Source organism: Peromyscus maniculatus, chromosome 4 (genome assembly GCF_049852395.1).
Source record: "Peromyscus maniculatus bairdii isolate BWxNUB_F1_BW_parent chromosome 4, HU_Pman_BW_mat_3.1, whole genome shotgun sequence".
NCBI lineage: Eukaryota > Metazoa > Chordata > Mammalia > Rodentia > Cricetidae > Peromyscus > Peromyscus maniculatus.
The window spans coordinates 19,621,055-19,642,521 of NC_134855.1; the positions used below are offsets into that span (position 1 = coordinate 19,621,055).

The 21,467-nt window shown below is 36.0% G+C and overlaps 1 protein-coding gene across 1 annotated transcript in view; it reads right to left on the minus strand.

Annotated features, from left to right (window-relative positions):
• Lrp1b (LDL receptor related protein 1B) overlaps positions 1–21,467 on the minus strand; it is a 1,955,528-nt gene that overhangs the window by 289,433 nt on the left and 1,644,628 nt on the right. Inside the window, exons 48-49 of the mRNA XM_042275227.2 lie at positions 11,641–11,754; positions 11,249–11,398 (exon numbers count right to left, since the gene is read on the minus strand). Coding sequence (XP_042131161.1) covers positions 11,249–11,398; positions 11,641–11,754 — 264 coding nt within the window. The remainder of the gene's footprint in view (positions 1–11,248; positions 11,399–11,640; positions 11,755–21,467) is intronic.

The following is a 21,467-nucleotide window of genomic DNA, read 5'->3' on the forward strand; positions in this document are numbered from 1 at the left end:
ATTTAATTAATAATAGTCATATACTTTGTAAAATATCAGAAGACAAATAGTATTCTGTCAGTAAAATTATTTCTTAACTTATGATTTGTTTTTAAAAATTGAAATATTATATAGAATTTCATAGAATATAGAATATCTTATAGGTTCTTCTCCTGACTGAAGCCTAGTTGTCCCCTTGTACTCTTGGTTCAGATAGTATGAAATGTGTCTGGACCATTGTCCATCAGAAATTGATCCCCACAATTTACTTAACAATAACACTGAAGTAATCCATTGCTAATGATTTAAAATCAAAATTTCCTTTCATTTTCTGTAAACACATTTTCAGTGAACTCATCAACCAGATGAAATTATTGTACACATTACATCTGCTGGGATGATACAAAGATCACCTGGTATGTGCAGCTTACCTGCTGCTAGTTCCTATACTACCTGTCCACCTTCCCTTGCCTGCCAGAGCATCTTTCTCTTTTACCTAGTATAAAACTCTATTAGTGTTGAAAAATAACTATTAAAATAATGTGTTAATCCTAGAAAAGTATAATTTTATAAAAGAAAAGAAATACTAGTTTAATGATTATTATGTAATTTTCTCTTGAAGATATTTTCAATATTGACTGCAGATATAATGATGAAAAGAATGTTTCACTGTAAATAGAACTTTAGATTAATAATTTTGACCCCCAAGATCCATGAAACTAAATAAAGTTGTTCCCCAGCCTTTTACAAATTATAATTCATCCTGCCTACAGACCCTCTCAGGTCTTTTTGTCCCCCAGCAGGCTTATCCTAGTACTACAATAGAACACTGTCTACAACCTCCCTTCTACCAGTCATACTTCTCATGGATACCACAGACTCTCCCCTCCTAACCTCCTTCCTCACTGGTCACTGAATCCTAGCCTCTGACAACATCAGACATTCCTTGTGAACATATTAGCCAAGAAGCCAACAAAACAGGCAACAAAGAGCTATCATACTCTCTGAAACTTCAGAGAGGAAATAGAATCCAAGGAACAAAACAATCACCCAAAAATGACAAACCCAGAAATAATCACCTAAATGTCACCGCAAACTCACATCCCTAGATACCATCTTAAGGACACAGTCAAGTGCAGCCAGAGCAATATGTCACCACCAGAGTACAGCTAGCATACTACATCAAGCCCTAAATATTCCATCACAGAGGAAGCACAAGGAAACAGCCTTAAAACAAACTTTGTGAAGATGATAGAAGTTCTTAAAGAAGTGAATTAATCCCTTAAAGGAATTCAGGAAAACACAAACAAATGAATAAATCCCCTAGAAAAAAAAACAAAGAAAAAACAAACAAATAGTTTAAAGAAACCAATAAAACTGTTCAAGACCTGAAAATGAAAATGGAAGCAATAAAGAAAATACAAACTGATGGAATCCTGGAAATGAAATATTTAGGAACTTGAACAGGAACTACATAGTCAAGCTTCACCAACAGATTGCAAGAGATGGAAGATAGAATCTCAGGCATGAAATCTACATTAGAAGAAATTGATACAATGATCAAGGGAAATATTAAATCCAAAAAGTTCATGACACAAAACATCCAGGAAATCTGGGACACTATGACAAAACCAAACCTTAGAATAATAGGAGTAGAAACTAAAGAATCACAACTCAAAGGCCCAGAAAATATTTTTAACAAAATCATAGAAGAAAATTTCTCTAACTCAAAGAAGACATGCCTATAATGATATAAGAAGTTTAGAGTCCACCAAATAGGTTGGAGCAGAAAAGAAGTTCTCTATGCCACATAGTAGTCAAAACACTAAATATACAGAACAAAGAAAGAATATTAAAGCTGCAAGGGAAAAAGTAAATTAACACATAAAGGTGGACCTATAAGAATTACACCCTAACTTCTCAATGGAGACTAAAAGCCCGAAGGGCCAGGATACATGTCGTGCAGACTCTGAGATCACAGATGCTCACCCAGACTACTATAACCAGCAAGATTTTTAATTACCACATATGGAGAAAATAAGATGTTTTATGATAAAGTATAAATGGAAGGATGAAGTAGAATGTGAAGAAGCATGTTAGGGTAGCTTTATCTACTGAGAATCTTCCTAAAACTTGTTCTACTAGGGTACTTCCAATATACAGAATAGCTGAAAGAAGATATGTAATTTAAAATTTAAACAATATTCACAAATCTGTCCTACTAAAGATAATAGAGTGAAATCGCTAACCTGAAGAGGTTAACTAAACTTATGAAAATGCAGGAAATAAATAATCTCACATCAACAAAACCAAAAGAAAGTAAACACACACACTCGCAAACAACAACAAAATAACAAGAATTAGCCATCATTAGTTATTGATATCTCTCAATATCAATGGCATCAATTTCCAAATAAAAAGACCCAGACTAGCAGAATAGATGCAAAATATAAATCCATCCTTCTGCTGCACTGAAAAATCTACTTTTTAAAAAATATATAACATTTTCTTTTATCAATATATCAATTTCTCCTATCATATCTTCTTTGACTGAGATTCTCTCTTCCACCTCTTATATTATGTTGGTGAAGCTTCCTTCTGTAGTTTCTGTTTTGATTCCTAACTTTATTCCCAGGATTGCCTCAAGAAACACACATCAAGATTAAAGAGAGACATCACCTCAGAGCAATGGGTTGGAAAATGATTTTCAAAGAAAACAGACCTAAGAAACAAGCTGGCATAGCCATTCTAATATCTGAAAAAAGAGACTGCAAAGCAAAGTTGATTAAAAGAGATTAGGAAGGACACTTTGTACTCATTAAATGAAAGTTCCACCAAGAAAATCTTTCAGTTCTTTATATCTGTGCCCCAAACACAAGAAAACACTACTAAAGTTTAAATCACACATTGACCCTCACACATTTGAAATGGGAGACTTTACCCCATTCTCACCAATGAACAGGTGAAACAGACAAAAATTAAACACAGAAATAGTGGAGCTAACAGATATTATGAACCAACTGGATCCAATAGGTGTCTATAGAACATTTCACCCAAAGGAAAACAATATACCTTCTTAGCACATCGTGGAACATTATCTAAAATCGAACACATACTCAGTTACAAAGAAAGTCTCCATAGCTAATTAAGGAAATTAAAATGCCCCACTGAATCCTATCAGAACACTGTGGTTTAAAACTAGATTTCAACAATATCAGAAACAACAGAAATCCTATAAATCAAGGAAACTGAACAGCTCTCTACTGAATGACTGTGGGGACAAGGCAGAAATATAGAAAAATTTCCTAAAATTCAATGAAAATGAATGCACAATATACCCAAATTTATTTGACACCTTGAAAGCAGTGTTAAGAGGAGAGTTCATAGCACTAAGTGCCTACATCAAGAAATTGGAGAGATCTGATATTAGCAACATAAGAGCACACCTAATACCTCTAGAACAAAAGGAAACAAGCTCACCCAAGAGGAGTACATGGCAGGAAAAAACTCAGATTAAGGCCTGAAATCGATAAAATGGAAGCAAAAAGAATAATGCAAATAATAAGTGAAACAAAGAGTTGGTTCTTTGAGAAAATCTACAAGAAAGACAAACTCTAATCCAAACTAACTAAAAGACACAGAAAGAATATCCAAGTTAACAAAATCAGAAATGAAAGGGGATATTACAACAGACACTAAGAAATACAAAGAATTATTAGGTCATATTTTAAAAATGTATATTCCACAAAAATTGGAAAATCTAAAAGTAATGGATAATTTCTTGTTAGATACCATTTACTAAAGTGGAATGAAAATCAAATAAATAATCTTAATAGACCTACAACACCTAAGGAAATAGAAGCATTCACTAAAAATTTCTTTAAAAAAAAAAAAAGCCCAGGGCCTGGTTATTTTAGGGCAGAATTCTACAAGACTTTCAAAGAAAAGCTAAGGCCAATTCTCTTCAAATTATTCCACAAAATATAAACAGAAGGAACACTGTCAAGTTCATTTTATTAGGCCACAATCACCCTGATACAAAAACCACAAAATGACTCAACAAAGAAGGAGAATTACAGAACAATTCCCCTCATAAACATAGACACAAAATACTCAAGAAAATGCCTGCAAACTGGATCCCAGAATATCATTCACCATGACCAAGTAGGCTTCATTTCAGAGATTCAGAGATGGACCAACATACAAAACTCAGTCAATGTAATATACCATATGAACAAACTGAAAGAATAAAAAAAATGATCGATCATCTCATTAGGTGCTGATAAAAAAACCTTTGACAAAATCCAACAGTCATTCATGATGGAAGTCTTGGAAAGATTATAGATACAAGGGACTTACATAAATATAACAAAGGTATTTTTATATCAATATGATAGCCAACATCAAATTAAATGGCAAAAAAATAAAAGAAATTCCACTAAAATCAGGAACAAGATAAGTGTATCCACTCTCCACATATCTATTCAATATAGTAATTGAAGTTCTAGTGGGAGCAATAAGACAGCTGAAAGAGATTACGGGGATACAAATTGGAAAGGAAGAAGACAAAGTATGGTTATTTTCCTACAATATGATAGCATTCATAAGCAACCCCCAAAATTCTACCATGGAACTTATAGAGCTTATAAACAGCTTTAGTGAAGTGATTGGTTACAAGATTAGTTTAAAAAAATTTGAGTGCCCCCACCATAAACAAATGACAAAGGATTGAGAAAGATCAAGGAAACATCAACCTTGACAATGACCACAAATAATATGAAATATCTTGGGGTATGCTGTGCTCTTTTACACTGTAAATTTGCCACTCCTATTGGTTTAATGAAATGCTGATTGGCCAGTTACCAGGCAGGAAGTGTAGGTAGGGTGACCAGACTAGGAGAATTTTGTGAAGAGGAAAAGCAGAGATGGAGTCATCAGCCAGACACAGATGAAGTAAGATGAGAATGCAAGACTGAGAAAAGATACCAAGCCATATGGCTAAACATAGAAAAGGACTATAGGTTAATTTAAGCATAAGAGCTAGTTAGTTATAAACCTGAACAGTAGGGCAAACAGTTTGTAATTAATATAAGCCTTTGTGTGTTTATTTGGGACTGAACAGCTGCAAGGTATTGACTTAAAAACAGACAGGTTAATCAATGGAATTGAATCAAAGGCCCAGACGTAAATCCACACATCTATGGACACCTTAGTTTTAGCAAAGAAGCCAAAAATACACAATGGAAAAAATAAAACATCCTTAACAAATGCTACTGTTCTAACTGAATGTCAACATGTAGAATGCAAATTGATCCATATCTATCACCCTGCACAAAACTCAAGTTCAAGTGGATCAAAGACCTCAGTATAAAACCAGACACACTGTACCTCATAGAAAAGAAAATAGGGAATAACCTTGAACTCATTGGTGCAGGAGACAACTTCCTGAAGAGAACACCAATATCATAGGAAATAAGTACAATTAGTAAATGGAACCTCATGAAACTGAGAAGATTCTGTAAGGCAAAGGATACTGTCAATAGGAAAAATTACAACCTACAAAATGGGAAAAGATTTTTCCCAACTCCACATCCAATAGAGGTATTAATAAAAGGTCTGTGTTGATTGCAGTAATTTTGATATTTTTGCTGTTTGTGCTCTTTGTGATATTTTGTATTTCAGTTATTATAGCATCATTCATTTTTCTATAGTCCCTTGACTATTCTTATTCTTTTCCTCAATCCTAATTACTGCTACTAGCATTCTCTGTGGGGATGGTTTAGTGAACATGAATTCTTTTTCCTGTTTATATCATGAAACATGTTTCCTTCTCCTCAACTATGTGACATAATTCTACTTGGTCCATTAGTCTGGGTTGGCATACATTGGTTTTTAAAACTTGGAGTATGTTGCTTCAGGATCTTTGGCTTTAAAGAGTCCATTGGGAAATCAACTGTTATTCTTAATGAGGTTTCCTTTATGTGACTTGTGGTTTTTCTCCAGGAGCATTCCATACTCTCTATGTGTGGTTTTTTTTTTTTATTTAATGTTTTTACTGTAAAATGCCATGATAAATTTCTTTCTTTTTTTTGTCTAATTGATGTTGTATGACACATGAATTTGTGTGATTGTGTTTTTCCTAAATTTGGGTAAATTTTCTTCCTGGTCTTTTGTCTTTTTTTCTTTATTTATTTATTTTCTTCTCTTTGTAATACCCTTGAATATCAGTAGCCTTTACTTCCCATCCTGATGATACAGGCTACCTGAATGGAAAAGAATTCTGTGGTGATATTTTAATTGTGCTGAAATGTGATTTTATTTGTATGTTAATAAATAAAGTACGGGAGATCAGAGGTCAGCAAGCCTGAAACAGAAGTCAGGCACTGGTAGCTCATGTGCTTAATCTGATCACATGGTAGGCAGAGTCTCTGTGTGGTCAAGGACACAACCAAGCATGGTGACACAAGCCTTTAATCCTAGTACCAACCACAGAGACCTGGAGGTCTGTATAGACAGACAGTGAGGAGGAAGACATGTGGCTGGGCTTAGAGCCAATGAGAAAGCAGAACAGAAAGGCAATAAAAACACAAGTTACACAGGAAGAAGCTCTCTCTGGGGAAGCAATGGCAACTGGGTGGTAAGATAAAGCTCTTCACTAGTTCTCTGATTTCTTTGGTGATTACCTCTGTATTTGGTTCTGTGTTTCTTATTTAATAAGACTATTTAGAAATTTGTCTACAGGATTCCATCTTTTTGTTATCTACAAGAAACTCAGCTTTGCACTTGGGAGGCAGAGGCAGGCGGATCTCTATGAGTTCGAGGCCAGCCTGGGCTACCAAGTGAGTTCCAGGAAAGGCACAAAGCTACACAGAGAAACCCTGTCTTGAAAAACCAAAAAAAAAAAAAAAAAAAAAAAAAGAAAAAGAAAAAGAAACTCAGCTTTGATAGGTACCACCTTAAAGTTAAATAATGAAAGGAAGTATGCTAAGCAAATGGAACCAGGAAGTAAAATGACATTGACTTCCTCATATTTAACAAAATAAGCTTCAACATAAAACTAGTCAAAAGGACAATGATAAAAGCTTTATTCTAAAAAGGGATTAATTAACCCAGAAGGCATTAAATTCTAAATGTAAATGCAACAAACTCTGTCATACCCGATTTCATAACAAGTCTATTACTGGAGTTAAAGGCAAATATAAGTAGTAAATGATGTGAATATTCCACTTTCTCCAGTAGATTATTAATTTGGCCAAAAAATAAACAGGAAAGTAAAAATTGAATGATAATTATACGTCAAATAGACATAACACACACACATATATGAATATATATATAATAATTTACCCAAAGACCAAAGAATATGCATTCTACTTATTAATACTTAGAAAAAGCTTCTCTAAAATCAAGTGTCTACTAATATAACTAACAAAAGAGGTAAAAGACCTTACAATGAAAATATAAACTATCTGAATAAAAGAATTGGAGATGATGGGAAAAGCATTAGATGATGGAAAAATCTGTCATGCTCATGGAGCAGTCAAATAATATTGAGAAAATGATTATACTACCAAGAATATGGTTACCCAGACCTAGAAATACAAACACCACATGTCCTTTCTTAATTTTAGTTCCTAGTTCCAAATCTTTGTATTTTAGTTTATAACCTTAAAGAGTGTCTGCAGAAAACAAAAAGAAAAGCAGATCACTGCTAGGAGGAGGAAGTACTTTAGTAAAAGGAATAGGGTAAACTGGCTGTGAAGGAGGAATTAGGAAAATGTGGGAGCTTTAACCGAGGAGGGAAAGGAGGAGAAGATACTGAAGGAGAGAGAAAAAAGGAGGTAAATAACACTATTTGGAATACTCATTTGGAATCACTGTTTAATGCTTAGTCAAAATCACACACACAAACATACATGAAATTGTACCACTTAGGGTGATAATCCTCCAATGCTCCAATCAAGAACCATAGAATTTCTCACTAAACTCCCACACCAGGACTCTCCAAACACTATATGCAATTCCTGCCTAGGTTGCCTCCCAGAAATTGAAGATAAGTCCTTCCTGCTGAAGACACTCTTTAGACACATGACTTAATAGATATCAAGGTGGCGCTGATCTTAAAGACTCCTTCTTCGTGGCTCTCTCTCATAGTATCAGGGAGAGCTCTTCAAGTTGCCAAGGGAAAAAGTTGTCAATAGTCCAGTTGTAAAACCTACAAACCACAATATCGATCAGGATGTCCCCAAAGTTGCAATAATGGTCTTGGTGGTATGTAACAGCATTCGCATTGGACTTAAGCCATGCTCAAAAGGAGGGAATTTATACCTGGTACCTTAAACCTAGTCATATTCCCATGGCAGATAAGGTAAAGTGCAATAGAGAACATAATACTGCAGCTTTCTTAAATCAGTATCTGTTGTGGAATATTCCTTTACACTGTGTGAAAGATATGTCACTGTGTTCAGTTTAATAAGGAGCTGAATGGTCAATAGCTAGGTAGGAAGAGGACTTCTGGGGACAGATAGTACACATAGAAGAGGGAGTCACTATCCAGATGCAGAGGAAGCAGGGGTAGGAGGCGAGGTAAAAGCCATGTGCCATGTGGAAACACATAGATTAAAATAAATTAATTTTAAGTTTAATTTAAGTAATAAGAGCTAGTGGAACAAGCCTAAGCTAAGGCCAAACTTTCGTAATTAATAAGTCTACATGTGGATATTTGGGGCTGGGAGTACAGAAAAATACTCATTACAAGCATCAATTCATTCTAAGCACTCATCTTTATATTTACAGGTATGTGCACAATGTTCCCCTTACCTATTACCCATGTAGCTTCTATTTGCAGCAAAGAAGACATGGAAAGGCCCAAGTGGCCAAACTGCAAAATAACTTACTGTGGGGAACCCAGATCTAATATCTGTATATTTCAATTCCTAAATCTAAGGATCAGGAAAACTGATGAAAAGGAGACAGAACAATTATTCAAGTCAGAGGACCAGGGTGTCTGCCTTGAGCTGTTTCCTATATATGACAGGAAAGACATATCCATGAAATCTCATGAATATGGTTGCCTAAACAGTACCTACCCAATGGCAAAACCAGTTGACATGCTGATTGGATGAGACAAATCACATAAAACCTCACCCTATGACATGCCTATATGACAGGTACATTAGTGGTACAAATGTTATGAGAGTAACTAACCACTTTTTGATTGGATTTAAGGCCTTCTTGATGGAACCCATACCAGGTATTGTCAAGGTGACCAAGATCCTGAGACTAAACAGGTGGTGGCCTAATAATATTATTCTGCAAAATGAACATAGCAATAAAAATAATTCCTAATGACATACTGCTTGATCTGTAGATCAGGGTCTCTCATTCAACCCACATCAGAGAAGCTTCTTCTTATAGTAGAAGGGAATAGAATGAAGAGCAACAAGTGGACAATGTGCAAAGTAAGACTTTATAACAATGAGTCCTAATTGGGATATCTACACCAAAGCCCACCCCTCAAGGATAAAGGATCCAGTTGGAAAAAGAAAAGAGTAAATACTGTAGGAGCCAGAGGTTGTGGATGACTTCAAGAAAACACTGCCTTCCAGAAACAGCAGTATTCATACTCATAGGAACTCACAGAGACAGTGGCAGCACACATAAGACCTGCACAGGTCTGAGCCAGATGTGGTCCCCACCCTGAGAGTGGCAAGTGTGCATGAGAACCCATCCCTAGCCTAAAAGCTATCTACACTTAATATCCACTGGCAAAGGGAAAAATCACTTTTCTCCAATGGAATCTCACTGGTTGTATCTACCACATACCATGCCAAACCTGATGCCCAGAAAGAGTTCGCCAACACAAAATGAACTCAGTGGTATTTTTGTGAACTTGCTTAATTTTGCTTTGTTTTCACATTTTTTCTTTCATCATTCTTTTGCTTATTTGTTTTGATTTTTGCTTTCATAATTTGTGGGTGTGTTTTTCTTGATTTTTTTCAAATATATTTTTAGTTTTTTTAAAAGAGGGAGAGAAAAAAGAAAAAGTTAGGTGGATAGAAGGGTGGGATGGATTTGAAAGAAATTGGGGGAAGCACATACAATCATATGAAAAAATGCTTCTAAATTAAAAAAAAAAGAAGAAAACAAATGTACTCTTAGATGGAAAGCTACAGGTAATTAATAGCTGTTCTTCTCCAGAGATATTCTGCCTATAAATAGTAACAACACTAAGTAGACATAGCAAGTTGTATTTATTTTTACATATATGTAAAATACATAATGTGTGTATTTACATTTGTATGAAATATTTAGAGAGCAAGAGGCCATAGAATTTGGATGGGAATTGTGGGGGACAAAGGAGTTGGAAGGAGCAGAAAAAAATAAAATGAAAAGAAAAACCAACATTATAGAGCTACACCTCTTTCAGTAGAAAAATTAGGATCTTACTAAGTGATTAATCGTGACCTCTTATGAAGAGAAGTTTTTAAATAGAGTATGTGTTTATAGAAATTGTTGTGTGAATACCCACAATTACCACTTCTCAAAAACATTTTGGAAAAAAATTTAAATGCTGACAAAGCCTGGACCCAAGTCAGTGTTAGTAGGATGAGGTAGGCAAACAGCAGTTTGAGGCCACATTAAGTGGTGCCATATTGACCATGTATCCACTTCATTATTTTTGTAAATGTGTTGAATGATTTTATTTAGTCTCATTGTCCTTAACTAAAATCAGTCATTACTATTGAAGAAGTACTCTAAAAAGCTAAATGATGTTCTTCAGAGATTTCATCAGCAAAGATGGTTAAGAAGCAGATATAAATGTATCTGTCAGACCATGACCCAATAATAACATAGCTGCCCCCACCTATCATCTCCAAAGTTGTATGAACTGCATTAGCCTAACATAAAACCTTGTAACACAAAGTGAAGTCCTCAGTAAGGAGTAAATGTCTTTCTCCTATTTTTCATTAAATAGGTCTTTCAAGGTTTACAAATGTTTTGATGAAGCTTTACACATTACACATTTTAATGGCTTAGTCATCAATTTTAAAAGTTCTAATGAAGAGCTAAATGTTAAAAAAAAATATAGTCTGAAATTAGTATGTATTTCCTACGTACCAGTTTGTAATTCCTTTAGAAAGATCAAGTGACATTTTTTTGAAGAAGATGGTTATCCCTGCTCTGTATCAAATTCATCCATTCATTCTTTAAGTAGCTAACTTTTACATCATCAAGACAAGAAATTTTTTTTTCTTTTGGAAATTACCTGGGCACTTTAATTCATCTGAATAGTCTCCACAGTCATTAGACCCATCACATATCCAGCTTGGCAGGATACACAGTGAGGTAGAGTTACATCTTATGAATCCCGTGGATTTCACTCCAAGTTTATAGAAATGTGTACAATCTGTATTATCTAGAAGGATATGAATAAAAATGAAATTAAAACCACATTTGCAAAAATTATAAGGCTTCTATGTAGGTCACAGAGGCAAGAAAACTTAACATCATTAAAGAAGTAAATATGCAATTATACTACACAACAGGGTTAATTACATATCAGTTCTGGAAGAAGTTCAGGAAAAAGTTGGACAGTGTTCAATTCAACGCCAACAGGTGTTCAGACATGAACAAACAAAAGGAAGTAGTAATTCTTACTGCAGTCCTTTTCATCTGAAGCATCTGCACAGTCCATGTTTTGGTTGCATCGTGCTGATCTTGGAATGCAAGTCCCATCTGCACAGCGAAACTCAACTGTGGAGCAGGTTGACACTATAAAAAACACAGTACATAAGTAAATGGGAGAAGAGATTGAAAATTACCTCTGCTTTATATTTTGAGAATTTTCATGAATTTATTCAATTTTATTTTAGTTTGATGTTTGAATTTATATATATCTAAAGAGACACCCTGGTCCCCCAGCCTTCACCCCAATGTGTCTCCTATGTCTTTGGTCATTATGTAATCCTGTCTTAAGTGTGAATTTCATCACACCAATTTGTAATTGCCAGCTCATGTACCTTAGAACCTCCTATGGTACATGTTTGATTAAAGGAGGAGTTATGTCTTCTTCATTCTGATCATATGGATCCAGAACCGAGATGACATTAAAATTGCAATTAAAATCCTCTCTCCTTCCATCTTCTATAGTATAAGATTATAACCAGAAGCAAATGTATGACTGCATGCCTACAAGGGAATTCTTCCTGCTACAGAAACAGGCATAAGCAGGAGTGGGGAAAGAGAAGTAGATACTGGGTTTCTTTTATTACTCAGAATGAACAATTGAGAATTATCATTGGTAAAAAGCCATCTAAGCAATGGTACATGACATAGATGCCTGAACACATTACTGCTCAACCATGTTGTTAGTATTTATCATAGCAAATACAGATGTATTTATCATAGCAAATACAGATGACTCACAGCAACAAACATATATAGTCTGTCGCCCTGCTATTGCTATAAAAGTATAACTTTAGAATTCCCCATGCTTAGATAAAAATATGTTTCAGTGTGTTAATTTCCTTATATACAGGTTTTAAATAATATATTATTCTTAATTATACATTTATTTCTAGGTTGCTTAACAATTTATTATCATGTAACAATTGTCAGAAAGATATTGTGAACAGGTGAATGGTATAGTGTATATTTTAGATTAATTTGAGTGAGATTTTTATTCCAATCTTAATTTACACACACATATTATATCAATGAATAATATAAAGAACTCTTTGATTATGCAGCCTTTACTTACATTGATATTGTAAAATGCCTATTTAATTATAAACAAAAATTATATCAATTGAAAATGGTTAAAAAACTATCTTAAAATATGCAGATTTTACTCAGGGGTATGTATGTCATTTATATTTCATAACACACTGCTCTTATTATATTTAATTGTATCTTTAAATTGCATACTTATTTGTGTTTAAATGATGATTAGAATAAATGTTTTATTTACAATTTGTGATTAAAATTGCTTCACTGTTTCTTCATTAAAAATAACAACTTAGCATGCAAAACAGATAATGCCATCAGCAGCAGAGATAAATGCATTGTTCCCCAAAGAGAAAATTAATTTTTATGTCCTAAAAAGAACTCTTAATATACCTTTCTATTTCATTTCATATTCAGTTTTCTTTTCATAGAAATAGTAAACATATCATACTGGAAGTACACATGTCAATCATTTATACTTTGTTATTTCACCTATTGTTCTTTCATTAGCTATACTCTAAAATATTTCTTGCAATCTCTGTTTAGAAAGCAGGATACATTTCTTTCTTTCTTTCTTTCTTTTTTTTTCAAGACATGTTTCTCTGTGTAGCCCTGCACCTTTCCTGGAACTTGCTTTGAAGACCAGGCTGACCTTGAGCTCACAGAGATCCGCCTGCCTCTGCCTCCTGAGTGCTGGGATTAAAGGCATGCGCCACCATCGCCTGCCACATTTCTTTGTGAACTAACACTACAGATATAAGAAATCTGACAAATATGCATCTAAAATAGAATTTAAACATTGAATCCATGAAAGATGACCATTGTGAGGCTAACTGCACCACCATGGTACCATCTCCTTCAAACTTTCACAGGAAGTCTTTATGTGGTGACCATATGTATAGCTTGGTTTGTTTAAGGGGCCCCTGAAAGTGGGAATAGGATCTATCCCTGGTGAATGAACTAGGTTTTTTGGAGCCCATTGCCTATGGTGGGACACAGTGCACATCCTTGATGCAGGGGAGGGGCTTGGACCTGGCTCAGTTGAATGTGTCAGGCTTTGCTGACTCCCCATGGGACACCATAACTTTTCAAAGGAGGGAATAAGAGGTGGGCTGGGAGGGAAAGCTGGGTCGGAGGAGCAAGAGGAGGGATGAGGAGGGATCCTTGGTTGATATATGAAATGAATAAAAAATGTCTGAATAAAGTAAATAAATAACCAGGTGGTGGTGGCATAAGCCTTTAATCCCAGCACTCGGGAGGCAGAGGCAGGCAGATTTCTGTGAGTTCAAGGCCAGCCTGGTCTACAAAGTGAGTTCCAGGAAAGGTGTAAAACTACACAGAGAAACCCTGTTTTGAAAAATAAAAAAGAAAACAATAAATAAATAAATAAATAAATAAATAAATAAATAAATAAATAAATGGGATGAGACAGTGAAGAGGAAAGTTATGACCCTAGGTACATGGCCTGACTGTAAAGAATACTCAAGGTTCAAAGATTTTAGGGTTACAGAGTTTCATATATAATACTGAAGCTCTTGTGAAAACCAGGAAAAGGAAAAGTGGAAGCAGTAGAAAAGAGTCTTGGGGTTCTGTAGTGAAAATAAAAATAACAAGAGGAACTCTTAAATACAATAAAAGCAAACACAGCTGTGAAGTTGAATAGAGTTGTTAGAGAACAGCACCAAGTAAGTGATGAGCAATCACTCAGGAGAGTCGACCTGAGGGTAGAAAGTATGGGATACATTTCTTCCTTTCTTTTCCACAAAAGAGTATCTGAGTTGCTTTTCTTTTGCTGTGAAAAGACACTATGACCAAGGCAATTTACAGAAGAAAGTTTATTTGGGGCTTGCAGTTCCAGAGGGCGAGTCCATAATCATCATGGCAAGAAGAATGACTATAGAAAGGCAGGCAAGCAAGCATGTTGCTGGAGCAGTAGCTGAGAATTCACATCTGAGACACAGCCATGCGGTGGATGGAGAGAGCTAACTGGAAACAGTATGGTGGTTTTAAGGCCTCAAAGCCTACCGGAAGTGAGAGATCTCCTCCAACAAGACCAAATCTCCTGATCCTTCCCAAACATCTCCACCAACTGGGGACCAAGTATTCAAATATATGAGCCTGTGGGAGCTAGTCTCATTCAAACCACAAAATAGGATTTAAAAAATCCTGGACATATGACTGGGCTGTCATAAACAGAGTATGTGAAGTGGAACTGATGATTGTCCTCTTTACATGTCTTCACTGAGTCTGTGACTAGCTGTAGAGTCACAGGACAGTAATGAATAGGAAAAATATTGGGCTTTTCAATGTGGGTACAGAATTCTGTAAGCATTAGGGTCAGGATGGTGGTAGGAGACCATGACTCTTATGTTAGTAGTCAATGAAGTTAATTTAACAAGAAAAATGTCACCCTAAGGATTCTTGTATTAAACACATAATTCCCAGCATTATGTAGGAGGTATATATAGCTGGAAGAAGTAGCTTCCGGAGTTGTGCTTCTGAAAGCTAGAATTGCCTCCAATTCTTCCCATATCTCCTCTGCTGTCTTTCTGCCAGGAGGTAAGCAGCCTCCTCTATATTTTGCCACAGGCCTGCCGTTCTGCTGCACCAAGCCCTAAAATGATGGAGCCAAGACCATGGCCTTTAAGAGCATGAGCCAATATCAAGCTTTTTTAAAGTTGTTGTGCCAGGTATATCAGTCATACTGATGATAAACTATTGCAACATGCAAATAGCAGGAAATTCATTAAATAAATGTATTATTTTCTTTTTTACTCCTGTGATAACATGTGGCAAAGGCAATTTATAGAAGGAAGAGTCCATTTGGCTTACAGTTCCAGAGAGATAGAAGTCCATTGTGGGCAAAAATTGTGGCAGGAAGCAATAAGAGGTTGAGAGTTTACAACTCAAACCACAAACAGGAAACAGAGCCAACTCCAAATGGCAAAGCCATTAAACACTGAAAATCAGCCCCTAGTGACATACTTCCTCCAAGAAGGCTGCACTCCCTAAACTTGATTAAACAGGGCCACTTACTAGTAACAAAAATCGAAATGCCTGTGAATATTGAAAAGATCTCATTCAAGACATACAATAAGAAAACAAGTATCAATTCTGGGAAAGAAAAATCAAAATCTACTCCATGTTGCTTCAATTACAGTTTTAGGGTGATTTCTGAGGTGAGATACACTAAAGTTTCTAATTTGACAGATGAAAAAGAAAGTTGCCTGATCATTTTCCCCAGGTTGAATAAGAGAAAAGGGGAAATTATTTGATTTAAATAAAGATAGGTCAAGTGTGAAATATTCAGCTTTTCCCTCCAGATAGTCTAGAAGAAGTCATTAGTCTATAGAACACTAGTAAGAACACAACCACACGCACACCAGGAGTAGAAATGAGTTACCACAAAATAAGTTCTGACAGGGACAGTGGATCAAAAGTAGCAGGGAGATGACATTCAAAGCCACTGACTCTTTCATACACTTTCCTAGTTTCCTTCTTTCTTCTACTTTCTTTTTATTTTGTCAATTAAAGAATTTTATGAGATAAAAAAGACATAAAATCAATAGGTCTTTCTGTGGTTCACAGGGTAATTCTTATAAACGACTGAAGTTGATTCTCTCTTCTTACTTTCCATGCTACTTGCAGCCATTGCATCTGACATGGGGCTTGGAACACAAATGACATTAATTTTTCTGTTGCAATGCTAATTTGTTTACTCTCATGCACACCTTCTATTTAATGATTCCGTAACTGCTTAGCTTTTCAAGGTGCACAAACACAGAGGCACTGTTAATTTCTTTTTGAGCCATGGTTATATTTTTCTTATAGATTATTGTTTGTGGAGTCTTTCACGGTTTTTCTGAGCATTTGTGAAAACAAAAAAAGAACAAACAGAAAACCCTGGCAGCCTTCATCTGTCCTTTGGGGAGCTTCAGAATTCCTGGTGCTCTGGTGTACCTGAAAGTATCTAGTTGCCCAAGGACACTGATGTACTTCCCGAGGGAAGCAATTACACTCATCTCAACATGGTGACACTTATGTCCTCCCCCCAGATCAAGTCACTCAACCTGTCACACAACAATAAGAGGAATACAAAAATGACAAACTTTGTGAGACTTCTTCAGGTCTAAGCTCTTGGTAATGGAAGAAATAGGTTTAAAGGGACAATAAAAATAAGATTGATGAAGATTCAGGATTATTCTCTGTGTTTAAAAGAGAAGAAATCCAAAAGAATTCATTCTAACATGTATTTCTGCTCTGCTGCTGTGGATTAGAGACATAGCAAAAACTATTGATACATAAAATTTAAAACTGTAAATAACTTGCAAATAGTGTTACCTTCACCTCTGACCAAAGGTTACTAAAATCTCAGTATTTACTGGTTTTGTTTTCCCTAGTACTGACAATCCAGCCTAGGGTTCTGCTCAAGCTAGACAAGCCTTCTGCCCCGGAGATGTATTTACTTTCCGTTTAGAAACAGGGCTTGATAAGTTGTGAAACTATCCTTATATTTAATCTATAGACGAAATAGAATGTGAACTCATAATTTTCCTGCCTCAGCTTCCTGAATAACTGGGGTTATAAGTTTTTCCAAGAGGCCTAGCTCTGCATATTTAATTATATAATTTAATGTTTTGTTTGTCCTTCCCCTCATTTTTCAGTTCATTGAAAGTTTTTTACGATGTATTTTGATCTTTTAAAAAATGGATTCTTCTTAGACAATACATCATGACTGCAGCCTCTTTTCCCTCCCCTCCTCTCAGTGCCCCCCAACTTACTCCCTCCTCCACATCCACTGTTCCTCCATTTCCCTTCAGAAAAGAGCAGGCCTCCCAGTGATATCAAACAAACACGGCATAACAAGATGCAATAAGACTAGGCATAAACCTTCATATCAAGGTTGGACCCGGAAACCCAATCCGAGGAAAAGAGTCACATGGGGAAGTAGATGAGTCAGAGACACCCCAACTCTGACTTTCAGAAGTCCAAAAAATCCCAAGCAGGCTCCATGATTGATGTTTTAGCCCTGCTTAGCTGATTCTGTGGACCATGTTCTTCTCGAATCCTCAGCCCCTCTGGCTCCTATTCTCCTATTCTCTGGCTTTATCCTTTGTTCTGTGGGGTTCCCTGAGCTCTACCTGAACCCTGCCCCCAATTCTTTCTAGATTCATCTCTTCTTCCCTACCCACTCGACTTTATGCCCTCCTATTTTTTTTATATTAGTACATTTTTTTATATTTTAATTTAATTTTACATATATGCCCTTTTATTTTTAACCTGTAAATACAGCCTGTGCTGCCCATACACTCTTAAATGTATGGCCTTCACTTCAGAATGGTCAAATATAGACTGCACCCTTAAAGAAAACTAACCCTCCTTCCCTAGGAGCTATCTACTGCATCTTAGCTAGAAATGAGACTTTGTACTCAGCTACCCTCTCCATGTTGGAATATTATCGGTTCTGAGCTTACACTGGTTTTGTACATGCTTTCACAAACATTGTGAGCTCATATGTGAAACTGGCATGCTATGCTAGAAAAAGTGTTTCTTTGTACTCATCCACCACCTCTGGCTCTTAATATTTTCTCATCTGTTTTTCATCTGAGTCAAAAGAGAAGGAAGTGTGATATAGATGTCCATTCAACACTTTTCTATTCTCTGCACCTTGACCAGTTGTGGATTTCTATGTTAATCACCATCTACTTCAAAAAGAAGCTTCCCTGATGAGTGTTGTCCAATGCACTATGTATATAAAAACAATTTATTAGGAGTCAGGTTCATGTTATGTCCATTTAACAGAGGAAAAAAAATTAGGTTCTCTTCTAGGGTTTACAGGCTGTGTAGCAACAGGTCTGAGGCCCTGGTAACGGTGCCAGGTATGGATTTTAACTTGTGGAATTGGCCTTAAGTTCTGCCAGAATGGGATTTGTTACTACCATAACATCCACGCCACTAGAACACCACTAAGAATGTCTTGCTAACCCAGTAATTTGTTTTACAACAGTAATATTAATATATAATTATATGTGCAGTAAAGACATCCTTGGTTTGTAAGGAGTCTTGAGAGAGGAATAATTGGAATACTTGGAAGGTAACTTTGTTATCTCTCCCTGATTCTTCATATATTATCCTTGCTGTGAGGGAGCAGTTTGTTAAACTCACACCTGAATCAACAGGCACTGGGAGTTATAAGAAATAGGATTAGCAAGATTTTCCCTCTGTGGTTTGCTAGGTACCAAAGAAGAACATTATATTAACATCCACAGCTGAGAGAAAAGTAAAACTGTGATAAGCACTTTTTTCTCCAAAAACAGCAACTTAATTGTTTATCATAGGAATTACTCAAGTTTCATAAACACATTCATTTCTAAAAAGTAACAATGAGTTTGAGTCCATGTTTAAAAGCAACTTTGATTTCAAATACCCAGCATTAAAGTAAAAATGCCAAGATAAATGCTTTAACTGAATTAAGGTATCCAACTGTTATGAATTTTATGCTATGATTATCAAAAAAAGAAACACTTTTACTAAAGCTTGATTCTTAATGCATTTTTGTGACCAGTACTATAAATGAGATGTTTAAGTTTCTAAAAGGACAATACTCCTTCTTAATTTGTGCTTTTCTTTGGCAGTTGCTGTTGATACAACTAGATATAATTAGAAACAGTATATTTTATCTATATTTCATAAGAATTCTTTAAACATACAACAATTTTATAAATACCTCTCATGTACTATACACAGTATTTTCTAATTCCAAACACACTAATTTATTATCATTTTAAGACAAAACTATTTTTCTCAAGAAAACACATAGTAGCTGTGGTGATTTGAATAAAAATGCCCCCATAGGCCCATAGAGATTGGCACTATTAGGAGGTGTGGTCTTATTGGAGGATGTGTGTCACTGGGGGTGTCTTTGAGATCTCAGATCCCACAAGTGTGTCATTCTCATTCTGCTGCCTGTAGATCCAGATGTAGAACTATCAGTTACCTCTGCAGTACTGTGTATACCTGCATGTTGCTATCCTTTCCACCATGAGGATAATGAACTTAACCTCTGAACTGTAAGCCAGCCCCAATTAAATATTTTCTTTGGTGATGATATCTCTTCACAGCCATAAAACCTAAACTAAGACAGAAGCTGGTACCAGGAATGGGGTATTGTTCTGATAGGCCTGAACTTATTTTTGCTTGGAAAAATATGGTCTTTGGGACTTTGGGTTCAGAAATCAGTTGAATGCTTTAAGTGGGGTTTAAACAGGTTTGAATTGGCCATCCTAGTAGGAACATGGAAGACAGTGGTGCTGAGGGTGATTTTAACTGTGGGGACCTGGCTCAAGAGGTTTCAGAAAAGAATTTTAGTATGCGGCCTAGAGACTATTCTTGTGATATTTTGGTTAAAAATGTGGCTAGCTTTTGCCTTTGTCCAAAAAGTCTGCTGGAGGCTAAATTGAAGAGTTTTGGATTAGTTGCATTGGCAGAGGAAATTTCAAAACAGGTTAGTACTGACTCTATTATATGATTACTAGTATTCACTCTTATGCAGATTTATAATGAAAGGGAACAAGCTGAATAAGGAGAAATGTAAAATGCACAATTTGAGAAGGAAAAGGGCTCCAGTATGTGTAAACAGATTAAAGAAAATCCTGATGTTAAATGGAATAAAGCAAGTGGTAGCCTCAGGGCAAGATCCCACCCAGCTAAACTTTCACCTTTTCAAAAGGAATTAATGAAAAGCTTAGAACCAGGTATGGTGATATCAGCATGCCTCTAATCCCAGCACTCTAGAGGCAAAAAGAACCTCTGGGTTCCAGGCCAGCCAGATCCACAGAGTGAGTCCTAGAACAAACAGTCAAGATTAGTCAATAAAGGAAACCATTGAAAACAAGTTGGTGATGTATTTGAAAAAGGGACCATGTTGCAGCCCCAGCAAGCAGCAGACCTTGGGGGTTTTGGTCATGTAGTACTGGCTTTGGAGTCAAGGAAAGAAGAAAAGTATTTTGGAATCTCCCTTGATGGCCAATGAAAGCTGCTGAGGCCAGGTACCTGTCAGGGGTATCCATGCATAGAAGCCTAGACAGGTCTTTGTGTGAAGCTGAATTGCCTTGGAGAACCTAAAATGTTGGAGATTCCAGAGCCATGGGATACCTGCTGAGGAGAGCAGCTATCAGGAAGTGGAACTTGTACAAGAAGAAGGATTCTGTTGCAGTCAAGAAAGCTGAAAGAGTTGGAGATCCAAAGAGCACTTTGAAAACAGATATGGATATGCTGAGGGCTTGCCCAGCTGACTTTCTGTCTTGCTTTGATCCAGTATTTCATAATTTTTTTCTTTTTTTAATAACAATGTATATCCTGTGTTGTTATATGTTGGAGGTATGTGATTTGCTTTTTAATTTGACTTTATAGTAGTTAAAGTTAAAAGATTGCCCCAAGTTTCAGAAGAGACTTCGGACTTTTAAAAGAGTTTGAGATTGTTATAGACTATGAGGACTTTTGAAGTTGAACTAAATGTATTTTGCTTTATAATAGGGCTACAAGGCTATGGGTGCCTGAGAGTGGAATGTGGAGGTTTGAATAAAAATGGTCCCAATAGACCCATAGGGAGTGGCACTATTAGGAGGTGTGGCCTTGTTGGAGGAAATGTGTCACTGCCTTTGAGGTCTCAAATGTTCTAAAATGACACCCAGTGTGATATGCTCATCCTGCTGCCTGTGAATCCAGGTGTAGAACTCTCATCTACCTCTCCAGTACTG